Genomic DNA, 16,546 nt, shown 5'->3' with positions numbered 1-16,546 from the left:
GAAGCTCTAAAAATGCTCAACTGATTTACAAAGAATGTCGCTGTTTCTTGAGTGTTAGCGGAAGTAGAATCACAGATTTACGTCTTACTCCATATTCTATAAATTAACGTTATTACTCAATTTGATTAACATTATTTTATGTACAATTTCACCTTTTTTAAATCACTCAATCTCAACTTCATATAATTAAAAATCTTCTTTTAAAAAATTGGATCAATATTATTTTAATGATCCAAGTGTCCACTAAATTAAAAATAATAATATAAAAATAACAAGGATTGTTGGCATGTTGTCGGCTGTTTTGATATTTTTCAGTCCGCTCCATGTGTTTGCAAATGTCAAAATCCGTGCCAGCTACGTATTATCCAGGCCTATAAAATTATCGAGCAATAATTCAGGCCAAAGTCCCACACCATAAATTTTGACGGCTCGATTAATGCGGACGCCGGCTTTGCTTATGGTGCAGCAATAAAACGATTGAAGTCGTGTGCAGAAGTGAAAAATGATTTCGCCCATTAAGCCACCTGCCACGTTGTGTCGAGCCGCGGGTTCAGCATCCATTCTCCAAGCGGAGAATCGAGAGCGCGTGTCGGTTGGTGCATGGAGCGGGCGAGAGGAGTCGTCATAATAATACCGCATCGACCAAAGACTCACTCGGGCCAGCGGCGCGGCCCAAGAAAGAAGACATTGCTCGCTCGGCTCACATGAGATGCTAATTATCAAGAGGGCAGCCACTGTTAACAAAGGCCACGGGTGTCCTGCCGCTATTGTTAGATTAAGCTAAAAAAGGGGGATCGCAAGCAAGGACCATGCCATCCCAGAGAGAAATAACTTTAACAGCCGCTTTTCTGCGAGACCCGCGTGGCAGTGCACAAATTAAATCCACGGTGGCTGCCATCGAGTCGCTCAAACACGGCTCGTGGAACAACAGCCCGTCCACGTTGAACATGGCAAGCGGCATCGACGATTTCATCAAAGCCTTCACCAACGTCCGGACCACCAAAGATGGCACTTACCAAGATTTCCTTAAAGAGGGAAATTTGAGGCAAGTAAAAATTTTAATTTTTTTTTTTTTAATTCTAAAAAAATATATTTTAAAAATAAAATTAATTTGCACAAAAAAAATTACTTTTTATGTATTGTTGATTATTGTTAATATTTTGCGCAGAAATAATCCTAAATATTTGATTCCCATTCAAAATAATTCATTTTAAAAGGAAATGTCAATTGATGTCTATAAAACTGCTCTTTATTAATTGAAATAGTTGATCAATTATTAGTTCTCTCTGCGGTCTTCTTATAATTAGTGTAATTAACGCTTTCGGATGTTGATTTTCTAATTCTGTTCTTTAAAATGTGAATGCAATTAGTGCCAGACGTGACTCACAGTGTTTTGAATGGCAATGTTTAAGTAAGCTGGTAAGCTTCAAGCTATTTTTAGTGTTTGAAATCGCTACAGCAATAAAAAAATGCAAAAACTGTCATTAAATACAACTTTTTTCATAGCTGCCCTTTTGTTAAAAGTATGCCACCTGACTGACAGTGCCGTCCAGCGGGTTGCATTCTACGCCTGACAAAATATATGCAAATGACAGAATAGCAAATACAAACTAATAAATTAATCGTTCATTAAAAAATAATAATATCATAAATTGAATAGTAACACTCGAGGTGGATTTCATGAAAAATTGAAACAGGGTGAACAGGGGGTCAGTTGTCCTTTATTTTTTCCTGTTTTCTTTGCAACGAGGTTCGCCCGGTTTCAATTTTTCAATAATAATAATAATAATAATAATAATAATATTAATAATAATGAAATGTTTATAACAGCAATATTGTTCAAAATTTTTAAATAGAATCAATTTCACACCAAAAAAAAATTGTATGTGTTTTTACAATTAATTTTCATTTACAATCAGGTACAAACGAGACGAGTTCTTTGAAGCCGCGACTGCTTACACGCGATGCGTGGTGCTGTCCCCATTGAAAGACCCAGGTCGGGCGAAGGCGCTCGCCAGCCGCAGCGCCGTGCTGATGAACGTCGGCCGCTTCGAGGACAGCATCCTGGACGCCGACCGTGCCCTCGAGCACGCCTACCCTCAAGAGCTGCGTTTCAGGTTGCACCTTCGGAAGGCCCAGTGTTTCAAAGAACTCGGAAACCTAACGAGAGCCGACGAGGAAATGAGCAAGACTAGGAAATTAATTGAAGAGAGCAAAGCGACGACAGAAGAGCAAAAGAGCGAAATCTTGGCAATTGCAGAGAGGACCTTTGCTGGAGGATGCGACGTCAAAGTCAGAAGGGTCAAAGTCGAGTACATGAATCCACCAGAAATCAGCCACGGAGTCAGTGAAAACTTGCCGTGCCTCTCTTCGGCAGTGGATATTTGTAAAAATGAGAAGTACGGAAGGCACTGGGTGGCCACCAGAGATTTACAAACAGGTGAGCATTGTTTAGTGTGAAAATAGAGAAAATAAATTTTTAATGAGGGGCTGATTTTAATTATCATATTGGAAAATGGTTAAAACTCATTTGAATTGGTAAAAAGATTTTATTTGGCTTTATTTAGCTGAAAAATTAAGGTTATGTACAGACTTATAGTTTATAATCAACTCAATTCAATTTTCAAATTTAGATAAAAAATCAATTGAAAAAATATTAAAACGATAGTAATTATTAGTCATGATTTCAATCTCTTCTAGCTTTTGTCAGGCCTGTGTTGTTCAACTTATTATTATTTTTTAATGTTTTGGCAACTGCTTACGTACAATATATTTTTCGAAAAGAAAGAAATTCAACACATTGTTTTTAATGTAAAATTAATGTAAAACAAGTTTTGAACAATATTTCAGCAGAAATTAAAAAAAAAATTGCAAAAAAAAAACTGAAAGTCACATCAATAATTATAAATAATAATTATTATTTATTATCTCTCCTCTTTTCTCCACTTTTTTTTCGTTTTAACATCTGATTAATTATAAATATTCTTTCAATTAAGCAGAAATTTGGTACCTCTACCTCTTCAACTTCCGCTTATTTGATCACAACTGCCTTATTTTATTGCTCGTAACGTCAGTCGCAAATCCGCTAAACATCCTGGTCAATTTTTCAATTCACTTATTCATTTCCCAGGCCGTAAATCATATTAAAAAAGCATTCTGGCGACACAGCAATATGAAAGCGACGTTTCATATTCACGCCTGCTGGCAGGTGCCCAGATTGCATCAAAATTCATTAGTCTGGACAGTATATTTATTTTTCTTTAATAATCGCTGACCGCTCATGACCGCAAATGATCGAAATAGTAGATTCGCTCATATCCAGCCTATTTTCGCTATTTTTGTCTGACTGTGAATTATAATTTTATTTTCTCCGCTTCTTCTTCTTCTTCTGTTTTATGATTCGCAGGCGACGTGTTGTTAAAAGAAGAGCCCGCAGTGGCCGGCCTTAAGATCGAGGCTAAGTGGACGCACTGTGCGCACTGTTTCAGACCCAGCTTCACCCTCTACCCCTGCCAAACGTGCAACAAGGTAATTTTTTCTTTTACGCCGCGAAAGACAAACTTTTTTAATAGACTTAATTTGGCACGGCATTCGCGTACAGGGACAATCATCGTCTCTGAGCTACGCGTTTGTTTTAAATATAGCCAATCTTTGATTTAGACTGCAGGAGCAGTAAACAAACACCAAGAATAAGAACACTTGAACCGACTTAAAAGAATTTCTCAAGCGATTTAAAAGGGGCCCTGTATAACTTAAAAAAAGAACAAAGAAATATTTAAAAATTGTTGTAAAAAAATTGGAACTTTAAAGTTTTTATAAAAAATATCAATAAATATGATACGCTATACCATATGATCAAAAAATCTAACTATTGCTAATTTTACTTAAGAAAAAAATAACATTTTTGAAATTTGCAGGGAAGAAAAAAAACTTGACTAATTCCCTTGCCCATCATTTTTTATTCAAAACTTATCATTAATTCCACCTTATTGAGAGTTAATTTTCACTTAAAAATCATTTTAAATTTTTATATTAAATTAATATATTTCTTTTTTGGTTTCTATTCTTGAAAATCAAGACCAATGTGCAAAAATTATTTTACATTTGTTGATTTATTAAAAAAACTACTAATTTTATTTCGCAGGACCTTTTTTGCAACACCGAGTGCAAAAATGCGGCTAAAAATTACCACACCGTGATTTGCATCCCGCGAAAGAAATACGAAGATGAATTTCAACGTAAATTTGACCTTTCTGAAAACATCTTTTCCAGCTTCACGCGCATCTTCGACTTTCTCGCCTTCCTCGGACTGGAAAACTGCGCCAATTACGACAATCAATCGCTGCCACAAACGCGACTGATGACGGAATTCCTCAACTTGGTGCACCACTCTGTGCCTTATGAAGAGCACATCCGCTCGCTCTGCTTTGACATCATCCAGTTTTGCTTTGACATAACTGACAGAGAAAAATTGCTCAAGCTGTCCGAGTTCTGCTGCCTGGCGCTTTTGAAGCACAACGCCAACAGTTTCAGCGTCGAGGAGTGCTTTCGCTACAGCCGCACCGACGAATTTGACTTGAAGCATGTGGCCTACGGCTCGTACCACGTCGCCTCACTGGCCAACCACTCGTGCGACCCGAACGTGGTGTGCGTTTACTATGGCAAGACCATGGTCTGCAGGGCTATCAAGCCAGTTAAAAAAGGACATCAACTTTTTCTTAGGTCAGTATTAAAAAAAAGTCAAATGCCAATTTAAGAAAAAATATCACCTTTAGAATAAAAAGTTTTTTCATGTATGTTTTTAACATTTATAGCAGATTTAATTATTTACTATTTATTTCTATTGAATTTTTTTATTGTGTCAGTTCATAGAGACAAATGCAGCGCAAATTATAAAAAAAAAATATTCTTTTTTGATCACACTATCTACAAAAAATAAATTGATTAAATTTTCATTTAAATTTTCTTCAGGTACTGCAACTTGTTTTACAACTTGCCGAAAGAAACGCGGCTTGAAAGACTGAGCCAGTACAAATTTGATTGCGACTGTGATCCTTGTACACTGGACTGGCCCATTGCAAAACTAATGCCAAAAGATCCTGCATTCAGCTTGGAAACGCAAACCTTGTGGGATTTGGTCAAGAGGGAAAGCGAAACGTCTGGACTGGCAATGAACTACGAAGACATCAAGGCTGTGAAAACCTTTGATTTGGCTAAAAAATTGCAAGATAGCTACTTTGAACCCATTTTGCAATCTCGCTTGGACAGAGGGTACAAGCTCATAGAAACCGCGATTTTTTACCACTGGGCAGTCAACACCATGACTTATTCATTTTATCCCTTGCTGACTAATGGCCACACAAATGGTTTTCATCACGTTTAGACATATTAAAAGACGAATTAATTTTTTAAAAGAGTAAAAAATAAAAACCTCAAACAGAGAAAAAAGTATAGTTGTTATTAAAATTTTTATTCCTGCGTGATTTTCACGTAATTTAACATTGTAAACATTTCCTGCATTGGTTTATCTTTATTTTTAATTCAAGGCTATAGAAAATCAGCTTGCTTTACAAAAATATGAACTGCTCTGAACTTTCAACTATAGTTAGTATATTGATCATTAAATTAAAGAGACATAAATCCGCATTTCTTAAGTAACTTCATTTACACAGGATTTGCAAATTGCCTGGAATTGTCACAATCTTATTTACAAAAAATATGTGTGGCAGTATGGCAATAATTCAACTTAAAATATAAATTATACCACAAGAGGCATTTTACATTAAAAACAGGAATCACATTTTTGCAAACAGCACAGGAAATAAATTTAATCAAGCATGCAAGCTTACTATCTCTGGACCGGCTGCTGGTTGGCTTTTTGCCGCAAGTTCAGCGCATTGGATGCCCCAGTCTGATTGGCCATTCTGGCTAGAACAGAGTGAGGATCGTCCAGCAGCTGAGACGGAGGTGCAAATTCAGCCACACGGCCCGCATCCATCACCAGCACTCGATCTGAGTCCATGATGGTGTGCAGACGATGGGCGATGGTGAGAACGGTGCAGTGTTCGAATTTGCGCCTGATTGTGCTCTGGATCAAGGTGTCTGTTTTGGGGTCCACATTGGCAGTCGCCTCATCCATGACAAGGATCTTGTTGTTCCGGACAATAGCTCTTGCCAAGCAAACCTGCAAAAGCATTTTTAAGGTTTAAATATTTTTCTCCAATTGATTTGACTAAATAAAATGTCTAAAGATATTTTAAGATCACTGAAAAAAAAACATAATTTACTAACCAGCTGTCTCTGCCCAACACTGAAGTTGCTGCCACCCTCAGACATTTTGGCACCAAGTCCTCCAGGAAGTTCGGCCACCGCCTCCTTCATTTCAACCTCTTCCAGAGCAGTCCAGAGTACTTCGTCAGGGAACTCATCAAACGGATCAAGATTTTTCCTCATGTTGCCAGAGAAAAGGACAGGCTCTTGCGGAATAATAGAGATGTTGGCTCGCAACTGGTGCAGACCTAAAGTGGTTGTGTCAACACCATCGATCAGGATGCGGCCGCTGCACTTGGCCAGACGGAAGAGGGCAGAAATCAGGGAGGATTTTCCTGCACCGGTTCTGCCCACAATACCGATTTTCTCTTCAGGGTTGATTTTGAAGCTGATTTCTTTCAAAACCGGAGGATCATCCTCTTTGTATTTCAGACTGAGTTTGTCAAACTCAACTGCTCCTCTGTTGGGCCAACCTTTCTCTGGTTTTGCCTCTTCTTTTGTTTCCAAAGGTGGTTCCGACTCTAGATTTGAGAATTCTAGCACCCTCTCCACAGAAGTCATTTGGTTTTCCATCTCGGCCGACTGACGCATGCCCCACTGGAACATTCCCGTCAGGCCCAGGGCCTGAGTGATGGCCAGACCAACATCGCCTCCGTAGTTTTCGCTGCCCAACACCAGGAAGCTGAGAGTTACAATCGCTATGTAGATGAAGCAGATCACATCCAGCCAGTAACCAAAGGCACGACTTGTGGAGATGAACAGGTACCAAGCTGAAGAGTGCAGATCTTGGTGGTGGTCAAATTGAGATTCGAGTATTTGCTGGGCACCGAAGGCACGAATGGTGGTCAGGCCTTGGATGGAGGCGTTTAAGTGAGAGAACACTGGGCTACGAGTGGTGCCTTCTAGTCTTTTGACACTTCTTGAGGTTGACAGATAAATGATTCTCAGGTAGTAGAAAATTATTCCTATTACCAAGGTGGGCAGCAAGAACCAAACGTTGACAATGGCCACAACTATAATGATACCAACCAGTGTCATGCCAATCTAGAAAGAGTATCATTGTTAGATATTTAATTTTCAAATTGAACTTTTGTATAAAACCTGAAGGGCATCAATCATTGCAGCTGGCAGCATTTCATCAATAGATCCCATATCCTTGGAGAAACGGTTTAAAATGCGACCTATATAAAAATAATTAAACCATAATTTACATTGATTTCATAATTTCTTCATTTTACCGGAAGGGTTTGTGTTGAAGAAGTACATGGTGGCCCTGGTGATTGACGAGAACATGCTGTCATGGAGATTTACAGAAGCTTGCATGCAGACGTTGAAGAAGAGGTAAGAGCGGAACAGCGACAAACTCAAAGTGAGAAATATGACGGCCGAGTAAATGTAAACACCCAAGTTGGTATTCATCCAATCAAGAGTGGTGTAATCAATAGTATAAAAGCCTGATGAGCTGCTGGATTCATTTAGTGCTTTAGTGGAGTTGTTCTGAACTTCCTCCCAGTTTGTCCTGAGAAAAAAAATATTTCATAAAGACCGAGTCACTTCAATTAAAAAAAATAGTTGATACCAGAAAGTCAACCAATAATCAGCTCCACTGGCAGCAATTTGAGCCAGTGCAAACATTAAGAACATGGTGAAAATAAGACATGCATTTCCTCCGGCCTTGAAGTACTCTTTGTAAACAAAGCCAGCCACAGATCCTTTCGATTTCATTTCAGCTACTTCTTGTTGGGCTTTTGGCTTTTTCTGCTGCAGCTCTTGAGATGCTTTAACAGACTAAAATAAAAAATAAAAAATTACAAGAGCTTAATTGACTACAATTGGGCACTACTACCTGCATTGAAATTTGGCGAACAACTCCCTCCAAAGCAGATTTGGCACTACTTTCACTACTGCCTCTTCTGCGCCTCCTAAGACCCGACACAGCCTCATCCTCGTCATCATCATCTATAATGTCATCCTCCAATTCATCTTCTGCTTCAGCCAACAACTGAGCAAAATCCAAACCGCTCTCTTGCAGCTGCTGATAAGTACCTTGGGCTTCAACAACCCCCTAAATTTTGAATGTAAAATTACCATTTTTTTTTTTTTTTATATTTTGTAGACAAGTTTTACATTATTCAAAATAAGAATTTGGTCAGCGTGAGTGAGGTACTGCAACTGGTGCGTAATCAGGAGAACTGCTTTGGATTTGAGGAATCCTGTGATGCAGTCGTCGAAGAGGTGTCTCCCGACGTGAGTGTCTACGGCGGACAACGGATCATCCAGCAAGTAAATATCAGCCTCTTTGTACACAGCCCTGGCAAGACTGACTCGAGCTCTCTGCCCTCCGCTGAGCGAAACTCCTCTTTCACCAACAACAGTCTCATCACCGTAAGGCAGTTGGGAGAAGTCTTTCTCCAAGGCACATACTCTGACTACGGTCTTGTAACGCTTAGGATCCCAGGCCTGGCCGAAGATGATGTTCTGTCTGACAGATCCGGCAAACAACCAAGGTTCCTGTGCTGCGTAAGAAACGGTACCACTGACGCTCAGGGAGCCAGAAGTTAGTGGTAGCTCTTGCAAAATAGCGTGGATCAGGGAAGTCTGAAATGAAAATTAAATTATTGCAAAAGCAGTTGATTTAGAGATCGACTTGTAAACACCTTTCCTGAGCCAACAGGGCCAATGACGGCTAACAACTGACCCGATTTCATAGTGACGTTCACATTGTTTAAAGTCGGGTCAGCAATTTCATCGTTCCACTTGGCAGTTGCATTTTGCAGGCTGACGATAGGGCCTTTTTCCCCCGAAGAATCTGTTGAGGCACTATGACGGGACTGGGCATCTTCAGAAATTTCATTCAGCAGCAAAAAGTTCTGTGATAAAATATTAATGAATTTTAGGTAAAATTACAAATATGTATTTATTTTTATGATTACATACCTCCAAACGCTTAATAGAGACAGAACCCTCTGCAAATTGGGAAATGCCTTGAGGAAAAAATATTGTCATTGTTTGGCGGATTATATTGTAGTATGATGAAATGACGAAGACCTTTACAAAATTAATTAGAATGAATACGATTTCTACACTCGTGTATTATTACCTTTTCGGCGGTGATTTCCTGTCCATTCAATACGTATGCCACAACAGTCACATAGACAGTGACTCTGGTGGTGAACATAATGAAGGAAAGGTAGACCCCTTTAATGTATGAAGCAATTCTGATTTGTTTGATTTCCAGTCTATACGGAATGGAGGAGAGTATTTTTAGGCATAGAAGTAAACAAGATTTTATTTATTTACCTCCTGGCCAGATCAACTAATTTGGCAAAAGGAATTTCCCATGTATACATTTTAATGACTTGGATTCCAGAAATAATCTCATTCATCAGCCTAACTCGTTCATCTGTCTTGACAGCTGTCCGCATTCTCAAAGTTGATGTTTTCTTACCCAGCCACCCTGCGAAAAAAAACATTGAATTTTGTGCATTTTTTGGCTTATAAATTATTATTACCTTGCAGAGGAATAGTAAGGAGCAAAGTGGCAACACCCATTAGTGCTGACCACCCCATCTTTGAATACATCAAATACGAAACAACAGCAGTCTGAAGAGGTCCAACCCACAAATAATGCATGAAAATGGGCACAACGTCAAACCGGTTGACATCGTTGGACAGCAGGTTCACCACCTGACCAGCAGTGGTTTGACCCATAGCTTGGTGACTTAGTCTCAAAGCCTGTGGAAATATAAATAAATATGTATTGCAAAGGATTTAAAATAAAAATTAAGTTATAATTTTTATTTTAACTAATCATTTGATTTACCTTTCTATAAATTAGTGAGCAAGCAGCGACCCTCATCTGCATACCAATATGCATAATGCCCAGCATGTACGGATGCAGGGTGACAATTGAAATGCCTGAGCAGAGAATCACTCCTGCAGCATACCAGTATGCTTCATCCTTTTCAATGCCTGACATTGGTGTGAAGTAACGAATGAGCTGGCCAAGTAACAGTGGCTGCGCAACCCTAAACATCAATTTTATAATCCAGCAAAAAAGTATTAATTGTGTGTTTAGACTTACTTAACACCAATTTCAATGAGCAACAGCACAATACCATAGGCCATGAACTTCAAGCCGAAAGTGGCCCACATGGCTTTGAAGAAACTCGGTGTGCCTTTTTTGCTGCATTTTTCCTGTTCCTTCTTCCAATTTCTTGGATGAAAATTTAAAAATGAAATATCAGTTATGTTACTCCAAATTAATTTTGTTCTCACCTTTCTAATATATCACCTAATCTATCAGACTTGTGCTCGTTCAAAGGGTCATACAGATCTTCAACTTCCAGATCATCTTTATAGCCCTTAAAGAACATGCGAGTTGTCCACCTAATTAATTATTTTTAATTATAATTTTAAAATTTAAATATTATTTCAACTCTCACCAAAATGTTAAGGCTGAGAGACAATTTGCCTTGGCCCTGGGATGTGGGTTTTCAAACTTTTTTCCTGCGTCCATTTTAGTTCAGCTAGGTTGCCTGAAACAAAATTTGCCACAACTTTAGCACGTGCCAATTATTTTAAACGCGACAGGAAAAGACAACATGCTGCATTTTACAGGCAGGAAGTGCAGCCTGCCGTACTTCCTCCCCTACAATAACTACGTAAATTTTTTATCTCGGGCTGATTTAAATGAACAGACCGAAAGGGTTAAGCAGATGGCGCGCTCCCTCTAATAAGGTCTAAGGGCGCTCTGGGCAAAACAAAATCATTGAATCTCTCGAGCGACAGAGCTCGTTGCGTCAATAAATCATATTGAGCCACCGAATTGGACCAATTTAGGAAATGAAAATATTTGTCTTCTGGATAGAGAGATAGAATGGTTTGTAAATCGGCTTTGAAAGATTAGTGCCAAGGGACAGATTTGATGTTTCTAAATTGGATGTTTGTTTTAGTGGCAAGTGGAGAACAAAAGATTCAAAGCTCAAATTTTAAAGTTATGAAATTTTAATGTGAAAAATTATTTAAAATTAAGTTCATTTACTTTAGACTAGAATCTCTATCGCTAGAGGAACTCTCAATGAGAAATTTCCAAGCCTTTCCCTTCCCCACAGCCACCGCAAAGCAGCTATAAAAAAAATAATAATGTGGTTTTCAAGGTTTACAATTTTTTATAAAGGCGGATTTTTCAGGATAAAATGACGCACATGAAAACAACACATAAAAAACAAATAATTTTAACAAGAAGTTAAAGGAAAATATTACATAACAATAAATATGTATTAATTTATAGATGAATCTACGCTGTGCATTTTTGTTTTCAGCGGTAAAGTGTCACTAAGGCTTATGCATAGCAAATTAACCAATTGAGTGTACGGTACGCTTCGCACAACACGCAGAGTCCTTGACTATGTCAACGCTCCAGAGCCAATATACATAGGTGTATGTTGTTGCAAAGATAGCAGAGCAACGATCTGGAGACGCGTGTTGAATGAACAAAGGTAATAATATAAATAGATGATGTTTTCTTGGGATAAATTTTAATGGCGTTTATTATGCAGTTATATAAAGAGGGGAATCGGGAAGGATTCTTTTAAAATTAGACACACTCTCTGTAAAAATTAAACCAGTAGAGTAATTCAAAATTATTTGAGAAAAAAGGCAAAAAATGAATGATCAAATGAAGAATTTAGGAGGAAATCTTTAGAAACGCTTGGAAAAATATTTTAGTGTATTTTAGGTAAAATAAATAAGCTTTGAAATAGATGACAAAATAAAGCAGGATAGTAAAAATATAATATTTCAATAAATAAGGCATTCATTTCAATTGCAACTGCATGGAAATGAAAATTTAATTGTGAGTTATGGTGAAGGAAAAACTGGTGGGGCCGTTCACGAATGATTTAAGATAAATTGGACAGATTTTTTTTGTTACGAGCACCACTCTGATTTTTAGATATGTTGTTAGGGTTGATGAGAAACTACTTTGACCAAATTTTTAGACCAAAATATTTATTACTTTTTGAAATATTCGGGTTTTTTGAAAAACTCAAAAATGCTTATATCTTTGCTCCTCTTAGTTTTAGAGCAATTTGGTTTTCACTACAGTAGGTAACTTTTTATTCTGAACAATTTTGCTGTTGACCAAATTGCCCTAGGTCAAAGGTCAAGGTCATTAAAATGCATTTTTAGTTTTTGAGGTCATTTTTCTCAAAGAAGCGTATTTTTGATATTTTTTTAGCAAATGCAAAAAATGTAGCCCGTGAAATTCTACGTCTGGTCCGAAATATTTGCGATGGCGTATATCTTAGTTTTTTAGTTATTTTAATTTAAAATTAAAAAGATGCGTTTTTCCGATATGCGGTATTTTGACATTTTTCTGTTATATTATTTCTAAGCAGCCTAGAGCAATGCGGTTTTCACTGCTAGACCTATTTTTTAATTTTGAACAACTTTTCCGTTGACAAAAAATACCTAGGTCAAAGGTCAAGGTCAGTAAAATGCATTTTTAGTTTTCTAGGTCAATTTTCTCAAAGAAGCGTATCTCAGATTTTTTCCGCAATATAGAAAAACATGTTGCCAATGAAATTCTACATCTGGTAGAAAAAATTCAGAATGGCATTATTTTTAGATTTAAAGATATTTCAATAAGAATAAAAAAAAGGCAAAAAGGGTCAGAATATTATATACGGAAACGAACTTTTTAAATATTTATTAAAATATCTTTAAAACTAAAAATAACGCCATTCTGAATTTTTCCAACCAGATGTAGAATTTCATGGGCAACATTTTTTTCTATATTGCGGAAAAAATCTGAGATACGCTTCTTTGAGAAAATTGACCTAGAAAACTAAAAATGCATTTTACTGACCTTGACCTTTGACCTAGGTATTTTTTGTCAACGGAAAAGTTGTTCAAAATTAAAAAATAGGTCTAGCAGTGAAAACCGCATTGCTCTAGGCTGCTTAGAAATAATATAACAGAAAAATGTCAAAATACCGCATATCGGAAAAACGCATCTTTTTAATTTTAAATTAAAATAACTAAAAAACTAAGATATACGCCATCGCAAATATTTCGGACCAGATGTAGAATTTCACGGGCTACATTTTTTGCATTTGCTAAAAAAATATCAAAAATACGCTTCTTTGAGAAAAATGACCTCAAAAACTAAAAATGCATTTTAATGACCTTGACCTTTGACCTAGGGCAATTTGGTCAACAGCAAAATTGTTCAGAATAAAAAGTTACCTACTGTAGTGAAAACCAAATTGCTCTAAAACTAAGAGGAGCAAAGATATAAGCATTTTTGAGTTTTTCAAAAAACCCGAATATTTCAAAAAGTAATAAATATTTTGGTCTAAAAATTTGGTCAAAGTAGTTTCTCATCAACCCTAACAACATATCTAAAAATCAGAGTGGTGCTCGTAACAAAAAAAATCTGTCCAATTTATCTTAAATCATTCGTGAACGGTCCCTGGTAATTTTTGACAAATTGACAAAAATGGAGAAAAAAGAGCGAAAAATTGGCGTTCAACCCTGAAAATTTTAAAAATATAATATACACAGTGACCGGGTTACTGCACAAGATTTTATTGTCACGCAATAATATATGCGCTGCAGCTAGATCGATTCTAATTGAATGATTTTTCTACTCTCAAGGGAGGAAAAGTGGATGTAAAAACATGAAACCCAAGTAAATCAACACAGACGATGTTTTACGGTTTAGTGACGCAAGAAGTTAGTGTGACTGGGAATTTAAAAAAAATTAACCGCAAAAAAATCCACAATAATGAAAAATTTAATTTTTACTTTTCAATGTTTATCTAACAATGAGAGGGTTCCTTTTATGTGTTTGAACATAATTAGTTTAATTCTAAATTGCTTTTTTCCAAAACAAATTTTAAGATGATCTTGTATAAAGAATTTGGTAGAAAACGTTTCGATCATTTTGTGAGTGCATTTCTTGGCATTTTTTCCTGTTGCAACAACCATAGAAATCGCGACACAAAAGTATCCCTGCCAAGTAAAGTGTGCACAATAATGTATATGTGAGCTGCAAATATTTGATCAACGCCCGATGCAGAGGCGCGCTCAGTGACATCACAAAACATTGCGTGCAGATAATGACACATTCAAGTTCAACAACGAAAGATACGCAAAAGTGAAACTCGAATTTCAGATAAAGATCAAGGTGAAATCAATCATGCATTTAAGGGAAGTGGAAATGAGAGCAAAAATTGCATCAAATTTTTCGTAGTTTATTGATTTTTTGTATTTTTTTTATAATTTGATACCTGTTATTTATTTAATTTGTCCTATTGTTAAGAAAAAAATAATCAATTGATGAGAGGGAAAATATTGAATTGTTTTGCAAAACGGCACCACCACCACCACAGAGTGGAGTTTCTTATTGTAAAAATAATGTGCAAAAAGCCAGGTATATAATTCAATCTAGCATTTATTGTGTAATTTTGGGTATATTTTAAATTTCTACAACCTAACCTTTGTGGAAAGTGAGTGTGCCGAACTGCTCGATTAATTAAAAGAAACTCGTTAAATACTCACCGAACCCGTTTGAGATAAGAATCTTTGCCAAAAATAATTTGCTCGTATGCACACCTCGTGCATTTAAATTTAAAGTGGGTTTATTCTCGGCAAGCAGGCAAATAAAAAAGTTGTAGTATATTTCCAGAAATAACCCTGAATAAGGACCGACTTGCTAAAAATAGGCTTCTCAAAATTTAGAGCCATACAGGTGCTTAATTATTTTGCAACAAGGTCAGACAGAAGAACGAAGCTAAAAAATCCAAACAACAGAAAGGGGAGGATGCCTGTTATGTAATCACAAAGCGTGGCTCAACTCGCCCGGTTTTCTTATACGCAGACTCGATTGAAATAAGTTCTTATGAAATTCTATGCATAGCTTAATATTTTTTTCGGCAATTTTTTTCGGCAATTTTTTTCAAAGAAAATCGCATAATAACCGTTGTTAATGAGAAATTTTGTCTATAATTTTTGCGTAAACTGTTTTTAATTTTTGTAGTTAAAAAATTGGCGTAAATGAAAGAGTCAACCCAAGTAAAATATTCCTACAATGCATAATTTATTTAAAATATAATCTTAAATTTCTTCAAGCCATAATTGTTCATAAATTAACTTTTGTTTGTATAATAATGGTCGTAATTGATAGTTACCATAGCAACAAATAATATAAATTTAAGCACACCAGCAATATGATTTTATTTGCAAAAAATGTACTCTAAAAAAAATTTAAAAAAATTTCGGTATGTATATAATTGCGCGAAGTTAAGCAGGATAGCCCTTTGTACAGGTAAAAATACAAATAATTGTTGAAAAAAATTTTCATTAAAACTCAGAAATTCCAAAGATTTGATTATGTGTACTGCATAAATGAGGAATTTTTAAATTTTAACTACAATTGAAATGCATTAAATTTGTCGCTGATTGCGTGAAATTTATTTTTTTAAGCGAAGTATCATTTACATAATCTGAATAATTCCATCAAACAGCGCAAACTGAATGCATTCTACGACCTTGCGAAACAGATAAATTTAAATTCCGCAAAGTGCAACGACAGACAGATCGACATTTGGGTCACGCGCGCATTTCCCTCTCGCACTGCCGCAAACGTGCACAAACACGGCAACTCGTCTCTCCGCCTGACTAAAAATCCTCACATGACCGCGGTTTTTCCTTGACACCAGCAAAGGACGTACCTGAGAAATTCCTGTGCAGATCAAATTCGTCCGACGACCCTTCGAAAGGGCATGTCCCGGTGCTGGCTGATGCAAATCCCGCCGCAGGACGATTGGAAATTTTTGCGGCTCCGTTGTTTCTTCTCACCTCGCAGCTCAGATCTTGCTCGCAGGTCGTGATACAAACGAGTGATTCTGCTTTGCGAGTGCGTCGAGCCGAGTGCCGGCAACTTGCACTACAGCAAGAAGTTTTCTTTCTTCAGAAATCATAATATAATCAGCGGTGTACGCCGAAAGTGTGCGAAACGACCGCCAGAGGGAAGCAAGACTCGGTCAGAGACAAACGTGCTTGCAAACGTGCACACGTGGTTTTCACAGCACACATTATTTGTGCTCAATACCAACAAAAATTTATTCCTTATCTTTGATTTCATAAAGTTTCACTCATTGCAACAAATGAAAATCAAACTTTGATGATATTAATGGCCGTTTAAATAAATAAGTTTGATTACTATTCATTGGAATAGTAAATCCATAAAAGTTTAATGCAGCAGGGA

The 16,546-nt window shown here is 36.9% G+C and overlaps 2 protein-coding genes across 2 annotated transcripts; one reads left to right on the top strand and one right to left on the bottom strand.

The window, feature by feature from the left end:
- The first annotated feature begins 68 nt into the window (after positions 1–68).
- On the top strand, positions 69–5,442 carry LOC132205427 (SET and MYND domain-containing protein 4-like). The gene is made up of 5 exons (XM_059634467.1): positions 69–1,045; positions 1,920–2,440; positions 3,407–3,528; positions 4,145–4,722; positions 4,972–5,442. The coding sequence occupies exons 1-5, from the start codon at positions 810–812 to the stop codon at positions 5,381–5,383; spliced, it is 1,869 nt and encodes a 622-aa protein (XP_059490450.1). The 5' UTR covers positions 69–809; the 3' UTR covers positions 5,384–5,442.
- A 7-nt stretch (positions 5,443–5,449) lies between these two features.
- On the bottom strand, positions 5,450–16,246 carry LOC132205426 (probable multidrug resistance-associated protein lethal(2)03659). Its single transcript, XM_059634466.1, has 17 exons — positions 16,011–16,246; positions 10,716–10,808; positions 10,549–10,659; positions 10,355–10,486; positions 10,094–10,298; positions 9,783–10,005; positions 9,571–9,727; positions 9,371–9,509; positions 9,208–9,318; positions 8,928–9,140; positions 8,398–8,868; positions 8,117–8,335; positions 7,850–8,058; positions 7,509–7,789; positions 7,372–7,451; positions 6,292–7,314; positions 5,450–6,184 (listed from the first exon to the last, which is right to left on the bottom strand). Exons 2-17 carry the CDS (start codon positions 10,787–10,789, stop codon positions 5,849–5,851), a joined length of 3,984 nt encoding a protein of 1,327 aa, XP_059490449.1. The 5' UTR covers positions 10,790–10,808; positions 16,011–16,246; the 3' UTR covers positions 5,450–5,848.
- Positions 16,247–16,546: the final 300 nt, after the last annotated feature.

This window comes from Neocloeon triangulifer, unplaced genomic scaffold (genome assembly GCF_031216515.1).
Source record: "Neocloeon triangulifer isolate White Clay Creek 2 clone unplaced genomic scaffold, ASM3121651v1 ptg000002l, whole genome shotgun sequence".
In the NCBI taxonomy this organism is placed as follows: domain Eukaryota; kingdom Metazoa; phylum Arthropoda; class Insecta; order Ephemeroptera; family Baetidae; genus Neocloeon; species Neocloeon triangulifer.
This window is presented reverse-complemented; position numbering and strand designations above follow the sequence as displayed.

Excerpts from the sequence above, each read along its gene's own strand:
- LOC132205427 (XM_059634467.1), top strand. The coding sequence starts at position 810 with ATGCCATCCCAGAGAGAAATAACTTTAACAGCCGCTTTTCTGCGAGAC. Across the intron at positions 1,046-1,919 it reads CTTAAAGAGGGAAATTTGAG|GTACAAACGAGACGAGTTCT; the intron begins GCAAGTAAAAAT and ends ATTTACAATCAG. Across the intron at positions 4,723-4,971 it reads GGACATCAACTTTTTCTTAG|GTACTGCAACTTGTTTTACA; the intron begins GTCAGTATTAAA and ends AATTTTCTTCAG.
- LOC132205426 (XM_059634466.1), bottom strand. The coding sequence starts at position 10,789 with ATGGACGCAGGAAAAAAGTTTGAAAACCCACATCCCAGGGCCAAGGCA. Across the intron at positions 10,299-10,354 it reads CTCATTGAAATTGGTGTTAA|GGTTGCGCAGCCACTGTTAC; the intron begins GTAAGTCTAAAC and ends ATTGATGTTTAG. Across the intron at positions 9,510-9,570 it reads TTAGTTGATCTGGCCAGGAG|ACTGGAAATCAAACAAATCA; the intron begins GTAAATAAATAA and ends CATTCCGTATAG.